This window comes from Pelobates fuscus, chromosome 11 (assembly GCF_036172605.1).
Source record: "Pelobates fuscus isolate aPelFus1 chromosome 11, aPelFus1.pri, whole genome shotgun sequence".
Taxonomy (NCBI): Eukaryota; Metazoa; Chordata; class Amphibia; order Anura; family Pelobatidae; genus Pelobates; species Pelobates fuscus.
The window spans coordinates 22803999-22829614 of record NC_086327.1 but is presented as its reverse complement, the minus strand read 5'-3'; the positions used below and the strand labels follow the sequence as shown (position 1 = coordinate 22829614).

General features: G+C 42.0%; 1 protein-coding gene across 2 annotated transcripts; it reads right to left on the bottom strand.

The window, feature by feature from the left end:
* Positions 1–3111: 3111 nt before the first annotated feature.
* Positions 3112–16750, bottom strand: LOC134577285 (fish-egg lectin-like). 2 transcript variants are annotated; one of them, XM_063435978.1, is made up of 4 exons: positions 16563–16750; positions 10975–11202; positions 8542–8875; positions 3112–3364 (listed from the first exon to the last, which is right to left on the bottom strand). In XM_063435978.1, exons 1-4 carry the CDS (start codon positions 16609–16611, stop codon positions 3187–3189), a joined length of 789 nt encoding a protein of 262 aa, XP_063292048.1. In that variant the 5' UTR covers positions 16612–16750; the 3' UTR covers positions 3112–3186. The 2 variants fall into 2 exon arrangements, with proteins under 2 accessions (XP_063292048.1, XP_063292047.1); XM_063435977.1 differs by lacking the exon at positions 16563–16750 and having other exon boundaries at positions 10975–11541.
* Between the last annotated feature and the right edge of the window lie 8866 nt (positions 16751–25616).

Below are 25616 nucleotides of genomic sequence, written 5' to 3'. Positions count from 1 at the left end.
ACCTTTTAACTTGCCTGAAGCAGCTCACCTGGTGGATGAGTACACACACGCCCGCAAACTGGATAACCCTGTCGTCAAGACAGCAGCTCGGGTGGATTATCGATTGGCAGCACCCCCTCCAGCTGCCGCCTACCAACCGCAGTCGTACCGCCCTACAGCACCACCTGCAGCTGCCATTTATTCTCAGCAGCCCAGGTTTAACTCCCAGGACTACTCACAACCCATCCGGTGTTTTAGGTGTAAACAGCTAGGGCACAAAAGGCCAGATTGCCCGTAGAATACAGCCAGGCAGTCCTAGTCGTGGAGAAAGCCAGCAGGGGGAAACCCCCTCTCATCAATGCCTGCTGCCCACTGCGTTGAACAGGAGGAACATTGGGGCATTCTACATGAAGCGGATCCAGTCCAAGCAGCTAAACGGGACAACAGGCAACAGCACAGGCAAACTGTCCGGGTTAATGGAAAGGTAGTCAGTGGCCTACGTGATACCGGTGCCACCATGACCCTACTACAAATGAACCTCATCCCAGAGAGCCAACACACCGGGGACACTGTAGCCGTAAGGGTAGCTGGAGGCACCGTTTTCAGGCTACCCATTGCACGTGTTCACCTGGATTGGGGGGTTGGTTCGGGACATGAGGGGGTGATGAAGGATTTGCCAGCAGATGTACTACTGGGGAATGATTTGGCCCCCCTTGTTTCTGCTTACGCTCTGATGGGCCCCGCTGAAGCCAACCCAGTGACCACCCATACCCAGACCCGTGCTGCTGAAACCGGCCCGCCTGCTGCTGAGACCCAGGTAAGACTATCTACCCCAACATGTACTTTAGACCAGGCTCCCCTAGGCTGGGATACTCCAGAGGTATTTGGGAGGGAAACCTGGGAAGATCCGACCTTACAAAAGTACAGGGATAAGGCAAATACCCAGGAAAGGGGAGTAGATGGGGAGCTCTATGAGTGGGTGGGGGATAGGATCCCTAAGCCATCCCCGAGGAGTAAAGCCCCTTCGCAGAAACGACAAGAAATACCAGCTGGAGATTCTGCGAATCAGGCATCTAGGGTCCCGTCGCACAGCCCACAGGATTACACAGAATTTATTTTGGCCCAGTTTTAACCGGGATGTGCGACAATACTGCAAAACGTGTGACACATGTCAACGGGTAGGTAAGCAGGGGGACCACCCTAAGGCCAGGCTTATGTCCATGCCTATTATTGGGGAGCCCTTCTACCACATAGCCGTTGACATTGTGGGTCCCTTGGCCAGGCCTAGTCCATCTGGGAAGAAGTATATTCTCACCGTGGTGGACTACGCCACACGTTACCCAGAGGCAGTAGCTATGTCTAATATTGAAGCAGAGACAGTAGCTGATGCCCTAGTTAGGATTTTCCCTAGAGTGGGGTTCCCTAAGGAGATCCTCTCTGACCAGGGAACCCAGTTTACCGCTGTGCTCACCCAGCAGTTGTGGGAGGTGTGCAATATCAAGCCCTTGCTGAGCTCACCTTACCACCCCAAGACTTTGTGACGGTTTCTGCAAGCGCTTTAACGGGACCCTCAAGCAAATGCTGATGACCTTTACTGATGCCTGCAGAGACTGGGAGAGATTCCTGCCTCACCTGTTATTTGTGTACAGAGAGGTACCCTAGGAATCTACTGGGTTCTCTCCCTTCGTGTTACTGTATGGGAGAAGGGTCCGGGAACCCCTAGATCTCATTAGAGGACACTGGGAGGGAGAGACAGAGCAGGAGGGGACTCCCATAGTACCATATGTTCTGGAACTCAGGGACCATATGGAGCAACTGTCCCTGATGGTAAGAGAGAACCTCCAGGTGGCCCAGGGGAAACAGAAGAGGTGGTACGATCGGGGTGCCCGACAGCGTATCTTCCAGGTTGGGCAGAAAGTCCTAGTGCTCAAGCCTGTGAAAACCGACAAGATGCAGGCATCTTGGCAGGGCCGTATAAAGTAGTAGCCCAGGTATGTGATACTACCTATGTTATTGCCAGCTGTGCAGATGAAAGGACCCAGCGATCCTTTCATGTGAACATGCTAAAGGAGTATCAGGAAAGGCAAGAGGATGTTGCTGCAGTGTGTGCCCCTGCTGCAGATGACTCAAAAAGTTTACCCCTCCCTGACTTACTAGAGAGAGACCCCCAGACTGACCTTACTAGCCTTGTACAGCTAGGGGACTGGTTATGCCCCACAGAGAAGGAACAGGCGAAGTGGCTTCTGTGGGAGAAACAGGCAACTTTCTCCCAAGAACCGGGCTACACGACCCTGGCTGTGCATAAGGTAGAAACCCCTGGACAAGCACCCCTTCGACAGCCCCTCTACTGTATCCCTAAAGCAGTCCAAGAAGGAATGTGGAAGGCAGTTGAGTGCACACAATCCATGGGGCCCTGGTGCGAAACTGATCCGTGGTCCCCCCCATGGAGTATTCGGATGGTTTTCCTGTTCGGCTGTTTGGAGTGTGGATTATTCATATGCTTGCTTGTTCAGCTGATTGGAGTGTTCAGTAGCTGCCTTTGTGTTCGGGAAGGGAATATCCTAAATGGCTTTAACCCCTTCTACACTCGGGGGTGACGTTACACACATCCAACCCTACTTGACGCCAGATGCGACTAAGGTGCTGGTTCATTCCACTGTCTAGCTCCTGACTGATTCCTCTCTTGCAACTGTCATTAGTCTAATACTATCCTTACCTTTTGTGTCACTTTACCCACTCCCTCTAGCATGTAAGCTTATTGAGCAGGGCCCTCAACCCCTCTGTTCCTGTGTGTCCAATTGTCTGGTTATAACGACATGTCTGTTCGTCCACCCACTGTAAAGCGCTGTGGAATTTGGTGGCGCTAGATAAATATTAACATAATAATAATAGTGCAATTTACTGTTACATTTACTTTCTCAGTCTGGTCCCCTATCGAAAACAGTCATCAGGTAGACCGTGGCCTCGTCAGACTTTATCTCATTAGGCATTCTGTTGTTATATATATATACACACATAATAAAATTGCACTCAACAAACTTGGTATTCGTTCTGATTTATTTGAAAAGCAGTGCATTTTTAATACAAATTCGACCCTGCAATAGCTGACAATATTTTCAAATTTTCAGACACTTTGAAGCACATTTATATCAAGCTATTTCTCACAATTGTCTTCCTAGAAGATAATGACAAGATAGGGTTGGTTTGTTAATTGACGTGCAGGCAAACATGGTGGGATGAATAACTGATGTCACATTTGAATATATCTCCATTTGTATTAAGGAGCCACAGCATTCCTTCATCATATGACACATGCTTAAAAGGACCACATACATTCACCAGAGACCATGCAGTCCCGATTGGGTTTAAAACAGAGATTCCTTGTCTGTCGGGGAAGAAAAAGTTAAATTATATTAATTATATTTATCAAGTCACTTATGGTATCAGGGTTAGGCCAATCCCCAGGCCATCCCTCATTAATATTTAATGACCCAATCTACCCCCCCTCACCCTACTAACATGTTTTCTTACACATCATTAGTCTTCCTTCTTCTAACTCTTCATTCTTCAGCACCCAAAACTGCTGTGCAATAAAATTAATCCATCCAAATTAGGGCTTGCTGCAGACTGAGCTCTCATAGCAAGTAAAACTCTTAGGAGGATTGCCCCACTATGCCAGCTTTTGCATCGCATGGGAACATTTCCAACACTATGCAATAACAGTATGCTTGGAGTAACTAACTGGAGTAAGTAGAAGAATTGAAACAGTGTGAGAACAGATAATTCCTTAACCTTGAAAACCGAGATGAATGCCCTCCTTTCCAAATATATACTGACACAACAGATGGTCAAATTATTATTTTCTATAGTGTATTCCAGTCAGCAGTCAATGGGTAATAAGAGGCCTACCTACAATCTTCACAGAGATCGCAGTTGCAATATAGCAATCACTCTAGGGGACCCGGCCAACCTGTGGACACCTGCAGCTCGTTCAGGGGCACATCGGGTGGCCCATGCTCTTAGAGCCACCTGGTGCAATGTATTTCCAGGGACCTAGTCAGCTCTGCGGTGCTTTAACAGCGTGACCAGGCCCCCTGTGAGGAGGTCAGCTTGGAAGGAAGTGGTTCTTCCCAGGTAATATAGGGTGCTGCAAGGGAGGAGAAGGAGAGGAGGGAGTCAGAGTGGGAGCTCTGACTTCCATCAGCCTGAGCTACTGGATCCCAGGGAAGTCTCCCTCCTGCACATAAAATATAGGAAACAGGAGGGTTACTAATTTTGCAACATTTTGTGTATCTATGTCTGTATGTGTGTCTGTGTGTTAGTCTGTATGTCTGTCTGTTGGTGTATCTGCATGTGCGTCTGTATGTGTATCTGTATGTCAGTGTGTGCCTCTATGTATCTGTATGTGTGTCACTGTTTGTATATGTAAGAGTCTTTCCAACAAACATTAGGAACAGCACTCAATTCTATCAATCTGAGCCAGGGTGTAACTAAACCAGGACCAAGCACCAGGTTTCCGTGGCAATAGTATAACATACAAAAATAGTTTAGGCACTCCAAGGTTCAGAATGTCAAATTTATTGAAGCCCAAAGCAACGTTTCAACCTTGCGGTATTTGTCAAGCTTCACAAAAAAAAGTCAAGCTTGACAAAGACCGCAAGGTCGAAACGTTGCTTTGGGCTTCAATAAATTTGACATTCTGAACCTTGGAGTGCCTGAATAATTTTTATATGTATATGTATGAGTGTCATTCTGTGTATCTGAATGTATGTTATTATATGTGTCTGTGTATCTGCATGTGTATATGTGTTAGTGTGTTAGTTTGTGTATCTTTGTATTTGCATGTGTGTCAATGTGTGTATCTGTGCATTTGTATCTGTATGTGTGTCTGTGTATCAGCATGTGTCCTTGTATGTATCTGTATGTGTTATATGATGTGTATCTGCATGTATTTCAGTGTGTTTGTCTGATTATATGCATGTGTGTCTGTATAACTGTCACCCCAACACACACACTGTCACCCACCTTCACACTGTCACACTCACAATAACTTTCCCAATCCTGTCACTCACCCATGCCATACTTCCCTCCCATAGCTCTGCCATATTCACCCTATAACACTTACCTTATCTGACACTGTCACACTCACTCTTCCAATCCTGACACTCATTCTCCATCACTCTGTCACACTCGCCCCCTTTCACCCTGCCACACTCACCCTATCACATTAACACAATGCCACACTCACCCTGTGGGGCGTGAATGTGAATGAGACACATGAAGGGGCTGGGGGGTGGGTGGGGGTGGTGAGCCATTTTGAGGGTGGGAACCCTTTGGTTTCTAGTTGCGCCTCTGTGTAAATCACTAACACAGATTTAGACAGATTTGTGAACAATATTTTGGAGAAATAGGTATTTTGTGTACAAAGAAAAAAATAAAATATATATATATATTTGTAGTCAGGGACAATAAGCCGAGTTATAGTAGTGTTATAAGTCGGTTCTGTTGTGCCGAAACCAACGTTCGGGTAGGCCTATAAGAGGGGGCCTACTAAGTGATTGCTTAATAAAGTGTGATGTGGGTGGGCTGAACCAGGAAACCTCAGCCCAGAGGAAGGGGGCCTGTGAATTTATAGGCCGGATAAACCCCTTCCACAACTACAGGCTCAACATATATATATATTCATATCAAAATACACTTAGAATGAAATTTGTATATATACAAATCCACGTTCCCAGAACTCAGGTTCCCCGGTCTTGTTACTGCCCTGGTGCCAACTCCAACCACAATATACAAAAATATGACGCGTGTAAGACGTCTTGATAAAAGTCTGTGGGGACTTAAACGTCAACTTTTTAATGTGCTGAATTAAAGCATCAACTTCATTTTTAAACCAGACCCCTGAGTGCACTAGTTGTATTTTTGTATATAGATAGATAGATAGATATAAATAATAAAGTAAATATATACATATAATCTACATGTATAATTTAAATAAATGTGTATTTAACCCTGTAATTTTCCAAAACACTATAAAACCTGTACATGGGGGCTACCATTGTACTCCAGAGACTTTGCTGAAAACAAATATTAGTATTTTAAAACAGTAAAATGTATCACAACATTGATATCATCAGTAAAACAGCACTTTTTGTGTGAAATAAAAAATAATATGAAAAGTCTGGACCTACCCCATTTTTAATATACTGGGTTGTCTACTTTTTCAAACGGTATGCCATGATGGGGTAATTTTTATTTTTAGACTGTCATACAGTGTCAAAGGCAATAATTGTCAAAATCTACTTACCGTATATACTCGAGTATAAGCCGACCCGAATATAAGCCGAGGCCCCTAATTTTACCCCAAAAAACTGGGAAAACGTATTGACTCGAGTATAAGACTAGGGTGGGAAATGCAGCAGCTACTGGTACATTTCTAAATAAAATTAGATCCTAAAAAAAATCACATTAATTGAATATTTATTTACAGTGTGTGTATATAATGAATGCAGTGTGTGTGTGTGTGTGAGTGCAGTGTGTATGAGTGCAGTGTGTGTGCATGTTGTGTGTATGAATGCAGTGTGTGTGTGTGTGCATGTTGTGTGTATCAATGCAGTGTGTGTGTGCATGTTGTGTGTATGAATGCAGTGTGTGTGTGTGTGTGTGCATGTTGTGTGTATGAATGCAGTGTGTGTGTGCATGTTGTGTGTATGGATGCAGTGTGTGTGTGCATGTTGTGTGTATGAGTGCAGTGCGTATGAATGCAGTGTGTGTGTGTGTATGAGTGCAGTGTGTATGAGTGCAGTGTGCATGTTGTGTGTATGAATGCAGTGTGTGTGTGTATGAGTGCAGTGTGTATGAATGCAGTGTGTGTGTATGAATGCAGTGTGTGTGTATGAGTGCAGTGTGTGTGTATGAGTGCAGTGTGTGTGTATGAGTGCAGTGTGTGTGTGTGTGTATGAATGCAGTGTGTGTGTGTATGAATGCAGTGTGTATGAGTGCAGTGTGTGTGTGAGTGCAGTGTGTGTGTATGAATGCAGTGTGTGTGTGTATGAATGCAGTGTGTGTGTGTATGAATGCAGTGTGTGTATATGAATGCAGTGTGTGTGTGTGTGTGATGCAGTGTGTGTTTGTGTATGTGTTGGTGGGGGTGGGCATTTTGATTATTGTTGTATTATTAATTTTATTAATTATTATTTTAAATTTTTGTTTTTAATATTATTATTTTTTTTTATTGTTATTTTATTATTATTTATGTATTTTTCGTCCCCCCCTCCCTGCTTGATACATTGCAGGGAGGGGGGCTCCTTCCCTGGTGGTCCAGTGACATTGGTAGTTCAGTGGGGGGGAGAGGGGTGCTGGCAAAGCTCTTAATTACCTGTCCTGCAGCTCCTGTCAGCTCCCTTCTCTTCCGCGCCGTCCGGTCAGCTCCCCTGTCAGCTCACAGTGTAAGTCTCGCGAGAGCTGCGGCTCTCGCGAGACTTACACTGGGAGCTGACCGAGGTGCTGAACGGACGGCGCGGAGGAGGAGAGAGCTGACAGGAGCTGCAGGAGAGGTAAGTACCGCTCTGACAGCTCCCACAGCCCCCCAGTCTGTATTATGGCAATGCAAATTGCCATAATACAGACTCTAACTCTAGTATAAGCCGAGTTGGGGTTTTTCAGCACAAAAAATGTGCTGAAAAACTCGGCTTATACTCGAGTATATACGGTATATATCTATATATATATCTATATCTATTTAATTAAATACCTTACAATCAAGTAAGGCAACTTATATATCTATTTAATGAAATACCTTATAATCAAGTAAATCAAGTAATCCATGGGGCAACTTTTAAACTTCTTTCTCAATAGCAATTTTGTAAAATGAATTAGTTTATCCAACCGTAAAACTTTATTGATGAAGTGGATCATCTTGAGGTTAGCCAACAATTAACAATCAGTTACAAAAAGAAGGGACTTAGAGAGAAACTATAGTGCCAGGAAAACTGTTGGAACTACAGCTTACCCCTCCATTGCACACCCTCTTCTGTCACTGACCTGGGTCCAGCACAGAGGTCCCTTGGCACTGTCTTGGGGCTGCTTTCGCTCCTCCCTTGTCGATGTCAGTCAGCGGGTGAGACCTAATGCGCATGAGCACAATGGCCATGCTTGAATTAGGAATTCCCTATAGGAAAGCTATGGGGATTCGGCTGATGCTGAAAGTCCTCATACATACCGTGAGGTAGTCCAGCGTCAGTTAGGTGACCAAATGTCAGCCCAGAAGTCCCTTTAGTGACTCCACTAGAGGTGGAGTTAACCCACACAGGTAATTACTGTTTATTAAAAACTGCAATAAATGCAGGGTTAAGGGACCTGGGATTATGCACCCACACCACTTCAATGAGCTGAAGTGGTCTGGGTGCCTATAGTGTCCCTTTAAGCACACACAGTTAGTGAATATTCTGTCTACGTCTTAGGGAGCCTTTAAAAAGAATTGCTTCTTTAAATTAGTAATAACTAAAACTGGATGCATTTTTTCCCCCTATATGTATTCCCTATTTCAGTATTGAAATTTACCTTTTGTATACGCTGCCAATGGTGTTGATTCCGTACACTGATCCATCTGTGCCAACTTCCACCATAATCATGTTCCCTTCTACCATTTTCCATTCACTGCCTCTGCATTCATCTGGACTCACATTCAGACGATAAAAGATTGCATTATTGCTGTTCACTCCCCAGCAGCCATGGAGACCACAGCTATAATACATTAACCTTCCCTCAATCGGGATGAAAGGGAGAGTCGTATCCGTTGAAAGAGTGGAATCCTGGTCCAGGCAAAAAATGTTATCACCACTGTTCACACCTCCCAGATATTTGTCACCTCCTGCATCTACCTGTTTAAGGCTTCCTACAAAAAAGCAGCAGCAGATAAAATACAATTAAAGCACATCTAACGTGCACTACAGTAAATGTGATATCAAAACCCATATTATTATTATTAATGGAGTGACATAGATATATTAATAATTGTCAATTTAAAAGACATTAATAAATTGTCACATCTTCACCTACAACGTTTTATCAGGGATGGATAAAAGTCCTTATTTTATCTGAAACTTTGCTGGTGGGTTCAAAACAAAAGTGCTGTTTTCGGGAATTTGTGTGTGTTGTATCTTCTTTTTGGTATTGTTTCATCTGAGTAATAATATCTTCTCTATGGAAATTAATCCTGTGCTAGACTAAAGATGAGTTTTAGAGAAATATTTTTTTTATTTCAAGAACAGAGAGAAAGGGCCCTGTATCTGAATACTAAAGTGAACACTCTAACATTAAAAATAAATATATTTAATTGCACCATTGTCTTCAAATAGCCCTATATATTTACACTAGTGATGTGTTATCAGAAATGGTACAAAAAAGAGAAGCCTTGGTAGGGGTGGGCTTTAGGGGATAGAGCCCCTGATGTAGATTAAATCCTTCAATCCCCTCTGGATAGTACTGTTACAAACTGCCATTTGTAACTGGTCCTTTAAATGACAAATTGCTCTGCTTACCTGGGTTGTGGAGAAGCCTATTTGCCAGCCTCCTTCCTCATGACTAAGGCCCCTGGAAGATTGTGCCTCTGAAAACTTATGGACTTTTATTGGGTGTGTATGGCCCTTTAAGAACCGTCTGGGGACATATTGTGACTTTGTTGAACAATGCCCCTTTAAGACTATGTCCCCAGACCTGTAAAATAACTTGTTCCTGGCTTTCTCCCACTTGGTTCAGTAAATGGGGCTTACTGAACCAAGTACCACACAGGCAGACCACTCAGAAGTGGAAGTGTGCAGGCAATTTACCTCCCAGGCTGGGAGCCTGCTGTAGGTAAATTGCCGACCGCTGGGTGGCCGCAGTTCGTGCAAACCGGCCATCTTTGTTCATTCGAACGAGGTCAGCGGTATGTGTAGCCAAATTCATGGAACTAAAATCGGCTACATTTCAACGAACACCGCTGACCCTTACCTTCTCCTACACTGAATTTTCAGCTGCAGAGACTAAGTCCCGTTCGGCAATTCGAACGCTCATTCGAATGGGACTTAGTCCTTTTTCTGCATAAAATTGACCGTCCACACAGCCCAAATCTATGGAACTGTTTTGGGCAGGAAAATGTGCTTTTTGGTTATGTTTATATTTAAATTGTGCTGATTCTGAATATGTAATTGTTATGAAGATTGGACGTATATTTGTAAAGTTATAGTACATGTATATAAACTGTATTTTTCCTGCTTGTGATAATTATGTTAACCATTGTGTACCATAATTATATCACAGGCAGAGGGAGGGAGGGTGGGGGTGGGGTGAATTTTGTGTGTAATTGCTGGGAGTGTTTTCTGGAATGTACATGTGTTATTGGTTGTTCTTTAAAACCCTGTGGGTGGTCCTATGTAAGGAAAACCTGCATAAAAGAAGGTCCTTTTGGTGCCAATAAAACAGAATGACTTGCCCCTCTAACTTGCAGCCTCGACTCATGTTTGTAGGGGACAGCTATAATAAATACAGGGATTGCTATGCTCTTCATACTCCCTTAGCTACTGAGCTCTTGTAAGAGCTCTTGTTCCTGATCCTGCTTTGCTCTACAGAAGGAAGAGGTTCACCTACTGGAACCTGGAGCCTGGTCATGGTCCAGGGTGGATAGCAGACGGCGAGATTCTAGCCCAGCAGCGGCGGTTCGTGGAGTCTGAAGTACTTATGGTGTCTACGCAGTAGTTTTGGTGCCTACGGTGCTGATGGTCCTTTGGTGAGCGCTAGGAGCATCCTTTATACGGTCCAACTTCCAGCCAGCCGGGAGGCAACTGTAACAAGTACCTAGACCAGATAAGCTGGCCTTTCCCATATTAACCTCTCTATAAGTTGCCAACAGTGTATGACACTATTAATTCCCTCCACCCCACTGAGATCTGCAAAGTTTTGAGAGCAGGTCCTGATCTCACTCTAGGTGTTTTTGAAAAAAAGCGGTCCACTTACCTGCTACCTGCACCCAGCCACCATCCTGAAACTTGAAGATGTTGTTCTGTCTGTTTGTTCCCCAAATACCGCCTGGTCCCACACTCACATGTATCAGTTTTCCTGAAACATGCTCCCAGTTTTTCCCAACGAGACGGAATATGTCATCGGCATCGTTGACCCCATAAACTTGTCCGGCTCCAGCATCCACCTGCTTGAGTTTCCCAGTAATTAAAGTACAACGCAGGCCTGGGTGTAAACAGAAAGAGCTTTGAGTCTTTGCAATATGCATAACAAGAGGGAGAAAAAATATGTGAATGTGAGAAATTATATAGCTGTTGGTATAATAGTGAGTTTGACTGAATTTGCAGTTTGGTAGCAGCATGTGAAAATTGTTGTAAATACAATGGGATAAATATGTATGTGACATCTATTTCTAAAGTTGCTTTTTGCAGATATGGTTAGTTAGATATTGTACTACTCATGATGTACTCATTTTTTAGTTCTTGCTGACACTCCACCTCTCACTTATATGTTTAGTAATGGTGATCTCTATTAATCCAAAATCAGTGGTGTACTGAACAGGGGTTGGGGAACACACTGCACAGCGCTCTCCTCCTCCCGGTCGCAAAATGTAGCATGGCCAAGCAGGCAGGAAGTGCTAACAGGGAGCACAGAACTGCTTCCTGTCAGAACAGGTACAGGAAGAAAAGGCTCGTCCAACGCAGACTGCTAAAAAGTGGAGTGAAGGGGAGGGGGTCTAAAGAATGCACAGAAAGGGAGGGAGGCTAAATAAAAGCACAGGGGGCTAAAGAGGGCCCAGGAGGGAAGAGGGTTTAATAAGAGCACAAAAAGTGCAGGGGACTAAAGAGTGTATATGAGGGGGGGGGGAGGGGGGAAGAAGGCACAGAAGGTGAGGGGAAAAAGTGTATAAGAAAGGGGGCCAAAGAAATCACAGGGGTAAGGGGGGCAAAATAAAGGCACAGTAGTAGAGGAGGACAAAAAAAGTGCACAGGTGGGGTCTAAATAGGGCACAGAAGGGGGGGGGCAAAAAAGGGCACAGGAGGAGGGAGCATAAACAGTCACATCGAGTGGCTGGGGGAAAAAGCACATAGAGGGGCTTAGGGCACAAAGAGATATACAGAAGGGCTGGGGAAGGGGAAAAGAGACACACAATGGGTTTGGGGAAGGAATAGATGCACAAAGGGGCTAGGGAAGACAAAACCACAAAGGGGCTGAGGGGGCAAAGAGGCACACAGAAGGCTTGAGGATAAACAAACACACAAAGGGGTTTTGGTGGGGAAAATCTATACCAGGGAAGTGGAAAAAGGCACACAAAGGGGTTAGGGGAGAAAAAAAAGCCTGCTGGGAAAAAAAAAAGAGGCCTAACAGCAGCAGCCAGTCGGCCAGCCACAGAAGCTAGCCTGCTTGTTAACCAGCCACAGCAGCCTGCCAGCTGGCCACAGCAACTAGCAAGCCTGCTAGCTGGCCACAGCATCCAGCCTGCTAGTCAGCTACAGCAGCCAACCAGCTCCTGGAGCAACCTGCCAGTCACAGCAGCCAGCAGCAGCAATTAAGGTACGAAGAGCCAACTAGGGCTGGATATTAGAGAGCTATGTTATATTACTATATTGTGAATTGGGGCCAGAGTGTTTCTATTTCTAACATACAGTTTACAAATCTGTGCATTGAATGTTCTTGAAAACATTTTTAAAAAGTGTGGGTGTATTTTACATTTTAAAGTTGGGGGTGGGGGTGCCATATACAGGCCCAGAGTACCAAATGCTTTAGGTACATCCCTGTCCCAAATTCTTCTATATGCAGAAGCTTTGGATCTTATCTCCTTATATAAATGCGTTATAATAATGTATCTCTTTGGGGAGTGCACATCAGTCCTGCAAACAATAGAAGACTGTAAGATGGAAGCAGTATAATTGTTCAGAAATGTAAACAGTGACAGGCTGTTTGAACCAAAACTGCTACATTAAACCGCTATAGTTGTTCTGTTGACTAGAGTGCCCATCTAATAGTCATCAATGTATAAAACAAATGCTCTTTTCATTACTATGTTGATACTATTGTACAGGGGTCCTCAAACTCTGCCCCCCCCAGATGTTGCTGAACTACAACTCCCATGATTCTCTGGCTATCTATGTAATTCAAAGAATCATGGGAGTTGTAGTTCAGCAACATCTGGGGGGCTGGAGTTTGAGGACCCCTGCTATAGCATATAATAATAATAAATAAAAAAAAGTGTAAAATAGTAAAAGGGAAAAATACATGCTCGTTATCTGGCAAACATAATATTCAGTGAACCATTTAAACATTATTAACCCCTTAAGGACTGAGCCAAATGTACACGTTGTGAATAGAGATGTCGCGAACTGCCTGCCGAACCGTTCGCGAACTGTTCGCCAGCGAACATTAGTGTGTTCGTGGCGAACGAACATACGCGATTTCCGGTCCGCCCCCTATTCGTCATCATTGAGTGAACCTAGGATGTGTCTGCTTCCGGACCAAAGTTCACTCAATGATGACGAATAGGTGGCGGACCGGAAATCGCGTATGTTCGTTCGCCACGAACACGCTATTGTTCGCTGGCGAACAGTTCGCGAACGGTTCGGCGGACAGTTCGCAACATCTCTAGTTGTGAACAAAACAAAACGTAAACAAAACCTGGCATTTGCATATCTGTCCAACCGTAATTCACCTCTTTCATATTAAATGCACCCACCCTTATTATATATAATTTTATTCAGGGGAAACAGGGCTTTCAGTTAATATCAAATATTTAGCTATGAAACATAATTTAATATGAAAAAAATGGGAGAAAATAAGACATTTTGTTATTTTTTTAGTTCTACATGACATTTTAACTGTCAATGTCATAATACTGTTTGCTTTTACTGTAATAAAATACACATATTTGTATTCAGCAAAGTCTCACGTGTAAAACAGTACCCCCTATGTACAGGTTTTATGGTGTTTTGGGTTACAGGGTCAAATATATAGTTACAGGGTCAAATATAGCACGTTACATTTGAAATTGAAATTCGCCAGATTGTTTAAGTTGCCTTTGAGACTGTATAGTAGCCCAGGAATGAGAATTACCCCCATGATGGCATACCATTTGCAATAGTAGAAAACCCAAGGTATTGCAAATGGGGTATGTACAGTCTTTTTTAGTAGCCATTTGGTCACATACACTGGCCAAAGTTAGTGTTAATATTTGTTTGTGTGTGAAAAATGCAAAAAACGCCAATTTTGGAAAGTGCTTGTGACTATGTGGCTACTAAAAAAGACTGGGCATAAACATTTGCAATACTTTGGGTTGTCTACTATTGCAAATGGTATGCCATCATGGGGGTAATTTTCATTCTTGGGCTACCATACGCTCTCAAAGGCAACATAACCAATCTGGCGAATTTGAATGTGAAAAAAATGAAACACAAGCCTTATATTTGACGCTGTAACTTTTGAAAACACCATAAAACCTGTACATGAGGGGTACTGTTGTACTCAGGAGATTTTGCTGAACACAAATATTTGTGTTTCAAAACAGTAAAATGTATCACAACAATGATATCGCCAGCATCATTCACTTCAGGCAATGCTTCTTGTGAAAAGCAAACACAGAACTGGTGTGTGTTTTTTATAGGGCAGCTGTAACCAACACCTCCAATCTCATCTCATTGATTGGACTCCAGTTTTTTAACGTATTTACATATTTTTTTTATATTATATATAACTATATATATAGTATCCAAGAAGAGAGCACTCTGAAGTCTTATAATTTGAAAATTAAATGCTGCTTTATTGTGCAGAATACAAAAAATGTCTAATAATTAATAATACAATATATATATATATATATATATATATATATATATATATATATATAATATATATATTTAATCAGTATCAGTCTACGTAATTTGATATTAATATATATATTATCTACTTGAAGAAGCCCTTGAGGCGAAACGCGTTTAGATATATATGTTTGGGATCATACTTGTCTTGCGCTTCAGGCTGGCTGCCCCGAGCATGCAATGAGGACCGGGATAACCCCCGCCGGTCCATGGGGGGAGGGGGAGGTAGGCGATGAGTGTGCTGAGGGGTTCACTCGAGGCTTTGCCGTCGTGGAGAGCGGCCTTCTCTCTCTGGCTCGGTCCCGGGTAGGCCCCATTTGCTTTTGCGGGTTCCTGGGCAGTAAATGTCGCATTTTTGGTATCAGTCCATTCCTCCGGGCTTACCCGTTGTCCCTCTTGCCTTCCTGCTGGTTTTCACTCTGAGTTGCGGGGTATTTACCCCTTATAGCAAGATCATCTAAGGTATTTATGAATTATTCTACTTCCATTCCAGAATGAAGAATTACAAAAAAGATAATAGAGCACAAAAATAAAACGAAATTAGATCTAGGCTTGTTAGTATCACACAAACTAACAGCCTGATTATTAGTCTCTCGTCTGAAAAACTCTGGGCTGGCCGCCAAAAATCTGCAACTGTAGCAACCACAGATTAGTAGATAAAATGTATCGTGTAGATGACTTAATGTTACTTCAAATTGAGTCCGTGCAAATAGAGGATGATTTATATATAATGATGAATAAAGTGATGGGTTGAAAAGGAAATCATTTTATTTCATAAAAAATCCGTAGTTAAACTCTATTATCTTTTTTTGTAATTCTTCATTCTGATATGGCTCTATTATCTTTTTTTGTAATTCTTCATTCTGATATGGAAGTAGAATAATTTATAAATACCTTAGCTGATCTTGCTATATTTATTTTCTAGCAGATCAAAGGTGTTTTATGATACATATCCTAAGACTATATGTGCAATATTTATTTATCCATTTGTTCTCAGGACTGAATTGATGTATCCACTATTTGGACTCATACTTATTACTGCTATACAATATTGATATATTGAATATTGTTCATTTATTTAATGTTTCATATTTTTTATATTTTTATATATTTATATGTTTATATCTGCACAGATACTGTAATTTACATCCTGTCTTGTTGCACTATACATTTGGTATTCATATATCTTTTATCTACTAATCACACCCTTTAGATTCTTGATACTTTTATCTACATTCTATAAGCTCCTGGATAACTTTATCTTTTTATTTGTGAAACTCTTTGGGATCTGGCGAAACCCCCTTTTTTCCAGTTTTTGAGCTTTTAATTATTCTTTGTCTTATTCCCTCTTATCTACCTTCTGATAGATTTTATCAGGACTGACTATTACTATAAATATATGACAGACAACTCCCTCAAAAACAAGACAAAATAGACATACGGGATCAACACAGAACAACCACTATAAAGTCATTTTTAATTGTTAATCTACACAATATATTGTATATATATATATTTATATAACAATTGGGATGGGCGCAGTGGAGAAACAGGACAGAATTACTAAACAGCACTGCTGTAACACTGCAAAATACAAAATAAATTGTACAATTGATCCTAGGTGCACAAAAACCCTGTTAACATATTACATTTGGTAGTAATTGCACAGAAGAAGGAGCAGAAAGAGTTCTTGTTGCAGAAACTAATATGGGTTGAAATAATGCAAAATGTTGTCACCTGCAGCGATTTCTAAGAACATCAAAACCAGGTAGATGTAGGCTTTCATCTTGTCAGTTGGATCGGTCAGGCAATGAGTAAAGCTAGTCTGAAAGCACACAATTTATATAGCAGCTGGAAGACACTCCTCCCTACACTATGTCTATGTCACTGAGATTGACAGGTACTTCAACAGTTTAAAGGTGATGTGAAACTAGTATGTCCAACCACTTCTGAAAAATGCCAAACTAACTGCACTCCATCCAAACAGCCCAAAATGCCTTTAAAAAGTCCTTGAAGTTGCTCTAAATATTCAAGATTTAAGAACATCAGCAATTGTCCTAATAAGAAAGAATAGAATGAATCATTAACAATATTAATTTAATTAAAATAATACACCTATAAATTCCTTTCATTTTATGATAAATGCCATCTATTCAAATTAAAGGGTGTCAGGATCGGGACAGGGATCCAACACGCAGAGTACAGACAGTAGAGAGGTACGTATACCGGACCTTAGAATGGCCGGACTAACGTACGGAGATAGAGAGAATGGTCAAAGGCAAGCCGAGGTCGAGGGAACGAGAAGACAGGTAAGCGAGGAACAAGCCGAGTCAAAGGGTAACAGAGAAAAGCAGAGTAATACAAACAAGCCGGGTCGGAACCAAAAGGATAACTGGAATACAAGAGCACTGAGTGACTAGACAGGCTAGAACCACGACAGGGCAATGAGCAAATGGAAGAAGCACTGTTAAATACCCTGGCTCAGGAGAGTAGACATGCCTCCGACGAGTCCTGATTAGTTTCCAGACAACTGAGTGACAGGTCGGTCCGGGTTGGCGTCATGACGTCGACTGTTGAGCGTCGTGTTACAAAAGGAAGTGGATCCCTCGCGGCCGGCGTGTAAATGACCGGAAGGACCGCGAGGGACGGAGGAAACAGCCCTTCTGGACGGATAAACTTCTAAGTCTCTACCTCTCTCAGAGGTAGAGACTTCAGGTACCCTGACAAAGGGACACTATAGTCACCAAAACAACTTTAGTTTAATGAAGCAGTTTTGGTGTATATATCATGCCCATGCAGTCTCACTGCTCAATTATCTGCCATTTAGGAGTTAAATCACTTTATTTCTGCAGCTCTAGTCACACCTCACTGCATGTGACTTGTGCAGTCTTCCTAAACACTTCCTGTGAAAAGTCATCTAATATTTACACTTCCTTTAATGCAAATTCTGTTTAATTTAGTATTCCTTGGAATCTGCTCTGTTAATAGCTTGCTAGGTCCCGCAGGAGCCTACTGTGTGTGAATAAAGCTATATATACAGAGCAGGAGATAAAAACTTTTAAAGTAAGTTGCATCTGAAACCATTGAAAGTGCAACCATTTTTTTTTTCATGCAAACTGTCAGTCACAGCCAGGGGAGGTGTGGCTAGGGCTGCATAAACAGAAACAAAAGTGACTTATCTTCTAAATGGCAGTGAATTGAGCAGTTAACCAAAACTGCTTCATTAAGCTAACATAAAAGACAACTAAGGGCTGTGCCACATGAACTAGGATAAATTAAAGTAAAATATACTAAAATAAAATTAAAATGAAAAAATAAATAACTACTATGAGTCTTTTTCCAAATGTGCAAATTGTCACATATAAGATTGTCTCTTATTCAGGAGGTAGGTTCAACTGTGGTTCCTAGGTTCTTTGTACTTGAGGGGTCTTGTTGTCTTTAATCTCCGTATGTGGGAAGAGACAGGATAACCTAATAGTGCAGTAAGTCAGGGCTAAAAAGGCCTGTCATTAGTAATAATAGTATTGCACTCACATTTGAGAGAGCTATAGCCAGCTCTAGTATGAATCGCCTATAGTGGTATATTCCCCACTATTTGGGATATGGTGATGGTAGGTCTTGACTGGTAGTTGTCTAGTTGCTCGGAGGAGAGATAAAAAATAGCCACAGATAGTGCTCTCAGTAAGACAATGATAATTGTATTGAATATAAAAATTGTACTTACGGACATTGAGCAGGCTCACTGCTCTGTGGTGACAACGTTGGTGATATAATCCCCATTCATTAAGCTAACGTTGTTTTGGTGATTTTAGTGTTCCTTAAAACTACTTCTGCTCTCCCCTTTTAAAATGCTTTTATTGTAAAGGTTTTGCCCTGTCTTTTCATTGGTGCCGAGTCATTAAAAAAACAAACCAAAAAAAAATAAAAATTATTTCACCCCTTCCCGACCAAAGACGGAAATTTTTTGTCAAGCTTGTCCATGCGTTAATTTCTGTAATTTACTAGCGTTAACGCCAGATCGCCGTGATCACCTAGATCGTGGGGTTAATGCTGTTGCTGGATGCCTCAATGTCACAGGCAGACCAGCAACCGCCAATAGCGCTGTCCCAAAACTTGTCACAGCGATCACAGTGCTGCTGGGATTTCTGATCCTCATCCCTCCACTTCTCTGTGTGTGACGGATCGGTGCTGCAGCATTGTGTGCCATTTTAGTTTAAACTGTAGCTGTGTTGTAAAAGTAATTTTATTACTTTTAAAATCGTTTTAACCCTTCCCTTGCCCTTATTTAACTGTGATCTAATTTTTTTTTTTACCCTCAAGGGTTAATTTAGATATTTTGTTTAACCCTTAGGGGTTAATTTCATTTGTTATTTTATTAATTTGACGTTGATTTAGTTAGCTGGAGTGGTTGGACTTTAGTGGAAAATTAAATGTTAGGCTAGTTAGGGACTAAAAGTTTAGAAAAGTTTTAAATTTTTTTTAAAAAGTATAAAAAAAAGAAAAAAGTATAAAAAAAAGAGAAAAGTTTTTAAAAAAAGTAAAAAAAAAGCTGAAAAAAGTTAGAAAAACTAAGTTCAAGTTACAGCTTCACAATGTCTAGAAGGTACACTGCTGAGGAGGCCTATGATATTTTAGCAGCCCAATCTGAAGCAACAGACACTGTGACAGCGTCAGAATTCAAAGTTTGAAAAAAACTGATATGGCTTGGTCTCCAATGTGCCCCTTCAACACCCACATATCCCTGAAAAAGGTACACATGGGGGTATTGTTGTACTAAGACAACATAGCAGAGCAACATATTAGGTGTTATACTGCCATAGTACACATAAGGATTGCAAAATATACATAAATATCTCAAAGTGTGTGTCAAAAAGGCAGAACAAATGCTAATTGCTATTAGACTTTGTACAAACTAGCAAACAAAATAATTATACTTTAGGGTTTAAAATATGCCATTTGAAATAGCCTGGGGTGTCTTCATTAAGAAATGGTCAGCCTTTGTGGGGTAGTTTGAATTATCAGCCAGCTAATATGCTCTAAAATTGCACATGGATCCAGCGTCAAACATAGCTGAGCAACATACCCTAACCTACCCCTACCCTTAATCCTACCCTAACCATAAACCAACTCTAACCCTACCCTAATCCTACCCCTTACTGAACCCTGCCCCAACCCTAACCCTACACTTACCCCAAGTCCCGAAGTTCCGAAGTGTAGAAGTGCCAAACTGAACTCTGTTCCTGTGTGTCCAACTTGTCTGGTTACAACTACATGTTTGTTTGTCCACCATTGGCACTATATAAATAATACCATAATAATAATAATAATAATAATAATAATAATAATAATAATAATAATAAACTGTGAGAGCCCAGTGTCTGCTCATTGTAATAATAAATTATTTGCAGCTAGGGATGTTATTAAAATATAGGGGGAATCTGGTACCATGTGCATTACGTGAGGGCTTAGAATTAATTAATGGGGTGGAAAGATCAACCGTAGGCAATAGGTGGGTGCTAATATAGAAAAGAATAGGGGGAAATATTCTAGTGAAAGAAAAACGCCAATGAGCAATTAACAACCCATCCACCCCTTACACCCTTAGAAGAACAAAGCTTTGTCATACATACAGTCTGTTGCATGAGTGACCGTCCTTCAGCATGAACAAAAAATCAATGTCTTATCAGCTTATACCAATGGCATCTGCAGAAGTAGCAGGTATAGATAAACAGACAGAGAGAAATCTGGCAGATTTGTTACACAACTCTGCAATAAGTGACCATGGCATACATTACACAATAAATCATACTATTAATCCTTAGTGTACAAAAACACTGAACATATGACCTTCAGCAGCAATTGCACAGAGGAGGGAGCAGGAAAGAGTTTATTTTTGCAGAAATTAATATGTGTTGACATAATAACGCCAAACTTTGTTACCTGCAGCGATATCTAAGAACTTTAAGGTCAGGGATACATAAACATTTAGCTTGTCAGTAGGGTCAGTAGGATATGTTAGCCAATGAATAAAGCTAGTCTGAAAGCACACAATTTAATTAGCGCAAATTTTTCCTTTTACTGCGTATTACTGGAAAATGGGGAGCACGAGTAATCTGTGCAATGATGATAGTAGTAGAGGAGGTACTGCTGCTGTTGCTACCCCCCTTTTAAAATTCCTATAATTGTAGTGGTTTGACTGTGCCTTATGTTTACATTGATAAATGGATTGCTACTGAATGAATTCACTATGACTGTAACGTTATTGTGTATGACTGCACTGCACACAGTGCACTGTAGTGCACAGTGTTTCGACACTTGCAAAGCACACAGTTAAAAAAAAAAAAAAAAAAAAAAGCTTTGCAAAGTGATTCTGCATCTTAAGTGATGCTCTACCATGCCTCCAACACTACTACTGCCACTCTCAGCGGAGGCAAGGTTCACTTCTGCTGTAAACTGCAGACAAACTCTGTATATCACTGAGGGAAAAGTGATAGTGATAGAGGTAGCAGTGGCGAGGTGTTAACAGTCCTTGTAGCAGAAAAAAAATGTGTTGATAATGTTAGAGGCATGGCACTAGTGCAGATGTTGTATTGAGGAACACGACTACTACCTCTCAACTATGTCTTGAGATCAGAATGTGACATTGATGATGTATTTTCAAAAATAATTAGCATAAATTTGGAATATGAATGATTGTGTATTGCGTAAACTAGCATAACTTTTTTTCAGCAAAAGCAAGTGCTTGTGGACAAATAGTTAAAAACCTCTTGGCAGTTTCACAATTAATTACGTAGCGGCTGAAAAGTGATTGCTCGAATGCAACCATATTTACAAAAAGGTAAAAAGGCTCATGGGGTCATTATGATTTTGATATTAGTATAAGGGATGTTCTAAGCCTTCCTTATGTCCCCACCTACCATGCTGTGAGTGGGGGAATATCTGGTAAACAGTTAGTATTCAGTTTCTGCTTTGTAATAATACCATTATTGGGCAGCTATAGATGCTATTAAATTACAGGGAAGGCCTGGCACAGGTCCTGCCGTGCCCCCACCATGTGCTTTAGGTGAGGACTTAGAATTAATTAATGGGGTTGCACAGATCACCCGCAGCCAAAGGGGCAGGTTAATAAAGCAAAAAACAGAGTGAAACTTCCTAGTGAAAGGAAAACTGGAGTGGGAAATTAGCAACCTACTCCCCCTTTCCACACTTAGAAGGACAAAACCTTTGCACACATACAGTGTGTTGCATGAGTGACCATCCTTTAGCCCCCCCCCCCCCAAAAAAAAAAAAACAGTACGCTATCAACTTATACCAAATGGGTTTGCAGAAGTAGCAGGTAGTTAACCGTTAAGAGAGAAATCACTTTAATGAAAGGCATTTAAGAAAAGCGGGAGAAGCAGTGGAATTTAATTTGAAAAAAAAATTCCATGAGGTTGGTGAACAAGGGGGTGATAAAAAGAAACATGCAGAACTATGCACACTGTTGTATGAAGAGTATATCCAGCGGCATAATTGCTTGTTTGGAAAATCTGTAATCACTTATAAGATGCTTAACAAAATAATTCTAAAAAAAAAACCAGGCCCTACATACTCTCAGGATAGACCCTGGATGCAATGTTCCCTAACACAAAATCCATGCAGTGAAAACAATCCAATCAAAAATACATAGTTACATATTGATCCAAAAGAAGGCAAAAAACCCAGTCAGAATCACTTCCAATTTTGCAACAAACTATGAAAATAATTCTTTCTTGACTCCAGAATGGCAGTCAGATATCAAGAAGCTACTACCCCACAATTTAAAAATGATATCCATGAATATTATGTTTTTGCAAGTATGTAGCAAGCAGGATGTGCATGGGCAAAAAATTGGGTTCGGCACTTCCGAAATTTAGGACTTTGGCAATTCGGGACTTCAGCAATTCCCTAACCCTAACCCCTACCCATAACCCCTAACCACCACAAGCACGTACGGTTAGCTATGGTTAGTGTTCGGTTAGGGGTTAGGGGTAAGGGTAGGGTTAGATTCCGGTCATCATTCCCTTAATTTTCCCTGCCTCTCTTGTTTTGCCACTTTTCAGAAATCCTGAGCACTTCGCCAATTTGGTTCGGTTCGACACTTCTGAAATTTGGCAATTCAGGAGCATCCGAATGTACAATTTGCCGAAATTCGTCAAAATTTACATTCATAACTACTTCTAGTAGGAAGTATGCATCAAGTTGCTGTTTAAGCATCTGTACAGATTCTAACAAACCCACATCTTCAGGCAGAGAACTACACATCCTTATTCTTCTTACTATAAAAATCCCTTTCTTTTGCCTTAGACTAAATCTCCTTTCTTCCAGTCTAAACATGTGATCTCATGTCCTAGGTACAGTCCTGTTTGTGACAGACTGCCATGGTACCTCAGCCAGGCACTCTTCCTAGCACTAGCCGGTGCAGAGATAATGGAGTCAGCTATAGGTTAAACTAATTATCTCCGGGCAAAGAGAGTGCAATGCATAAAACACCCCAAAACATACATAAAATAACCTAGCACCCCAACATGTCATACATCCCCGGATTGCTTGTCCCCGAGCACCCAATCTTTCCAAATAGTGCCCAGATCAGAGGTGGCTGGCCCAACATGGATGAAAGTCAGAGTTTTAGCAGGCTGTGGCTGCTCTTCGGTCCGGCTCAGGGTTCCATGGGGTGAAAGTCATGGTTACCCAAAACAGCGGCGCGCTCCTTGAGTTTGTCCAGCTCCCCCAAGTCCATGGTATCTTTGGATGCCTCATCACCTCCTCTATCTCCCCTCCAAAAGTCACGCTGCTAGGTGGTGCTGGGACTAAAAGTGCTTAGTACAAAGTTTCAGCAGATCGCTGTGGACCCACGATTCACTCCAGAGTTCCAGGGCGTTTGGAGTTTGCTGCCAGTCAGTTGAGCCACGCCTCTGAAGCCTCCTTGCTAGTCTGTAGTAGTCCTGGGGCCACTAGGGAGGGCATTGAAGATGAGTCACAGCTGGAATGGGGTAGTCTAGTGAATATAGCTCCTTCAAAAGAAGATGGAGGGTTGGAGATCAAGGAACAGTTAGGTAATGGGACCGGGTGAAGAAACTAGTCTTTTCAGATGGGAGAAAGGTCTCTGTGGAGAGGTCCATGGTTCTTGGCCAGAAGGCTCGATATCACGCTCCTCCAGGAGTTTGTGGCATAGGAATATTTGCCACACTGTGAATAGATTTCCTGACAATGGTTTGTACTGGCCCCAGATATAATTGTATTTGTGTGAGGGGCAAAATAAGGCCGTATAAGAATTAAAGGGGAAATAAGTCGGTTGGGGTGTGCCGGAACCAACGTCGTGGTAGGCCTGTAATAAAAGAGGGCCCACCCATGAGGTGTAATGAAAGTATAGATAGAGGGAGTGGAGGGTGGGGACATGCGAATTGCTAAAAAAACGTACGGGAAGGAGGAAGGTGAGTAGGGGGGTTTAAATAGGGTAACATGCCCCATCCACAACTGCAGGCCAAGCCTTTCCATTTGTGTGAGGGGCAAAATAAGACCGTATAAGAATTAAAGGGGAAATAAGTCGGTTGGGGTGTGCCGGAACTGACTTCGTGGTAGGCCTGTAATAAAAGAGGGCAAAAATTGCATACCTGTCAGAAATGAAAAACAATCAACAAAACCTAATTGCCTAGCTATATGGTAAGTGCCAAGCAAGTAAATAGTTGCCCGGCGATTTAACCGGCACTCTTAATTGTGCAAGGGGAAGTAAGGTATGTTAAATGTGTTGGCCCTCTAGGGTAGACTAAGTGTGGGGGTAGAGAAAGTAAACAATAGACTGCATGAATAAGTGAGACTTCCTGAGATAATGCTACATGAAGGACGTGGTGGCTGTGGGAAAGTATGTGATACCCCCAAAAAACTGAGGAAGCAGGTATAGCGGCTCAAAAACTAGATTACATAGTTGAAGTCACTAGTTCCCACCAAGTACAGCCTTACTGACATTTGTGTTTAAAAATAGGTTGATCCAAAAGAAGGCGAAAAACCCAGTTTGAAGCGCTGCCAATTTGCAACAAGCTGAGAAAAAATTCCTTCTTGACCCCTATATTGGCAGTCAGAACTTCCTTGGATCAAGCAGCTATTGCCCTACATTGAAAGTTGATGCCCGGTTCGTAGTGTCAGGCATTTAATAGGTCTGATAGTGGTTGAGATACTTGGATGTTAATGTGAAATCTGTAAATTGGAAATTTACGGAACCTAAAACGCCTTGAGTATAGTATGAGGACATGAAACTGCGTATGAATGGTAAACCTGTACAACATGTGGAGTTGTAAACCGGATACGTAGAGTTGATGCAAGTTAGAGGTGGCAAAAGAAGCAAAACCAAAAACACAGACAACATAGCAACAGGAACAGTATCGGTATACGTGAAGAAGGAGCCTCAAAAAGGAGGCCCTAACACACGTACCATGAGCGTGGAAAAAGAGCAAGACATGAAAAAGATGACGACCACGAGCTAACAAGGCTGGCAGCCCGTGGTCGGGCCTTAAAACGCAGGGAACGGCGGCAGCTACAGGAGAGTAGGAGTAACCGAAACGCCACAGCGCGATGAGTACCAGACCTAGCCGGAGAACTCAGGCGGAGAAAACCAAGCCAGTCGCCGAGCAGCGGAGACCTAATAGAAAACGAGACGAATAAACAGCGCATAATCGACCCAATGTGTGCGTGTGGATGAATGCATGTGTGCGTGCTGGCAAACTAGCTAATGCCAAAAGGCGAAACAATTAAAACTAGGTTTGGTGACAGGTGAAG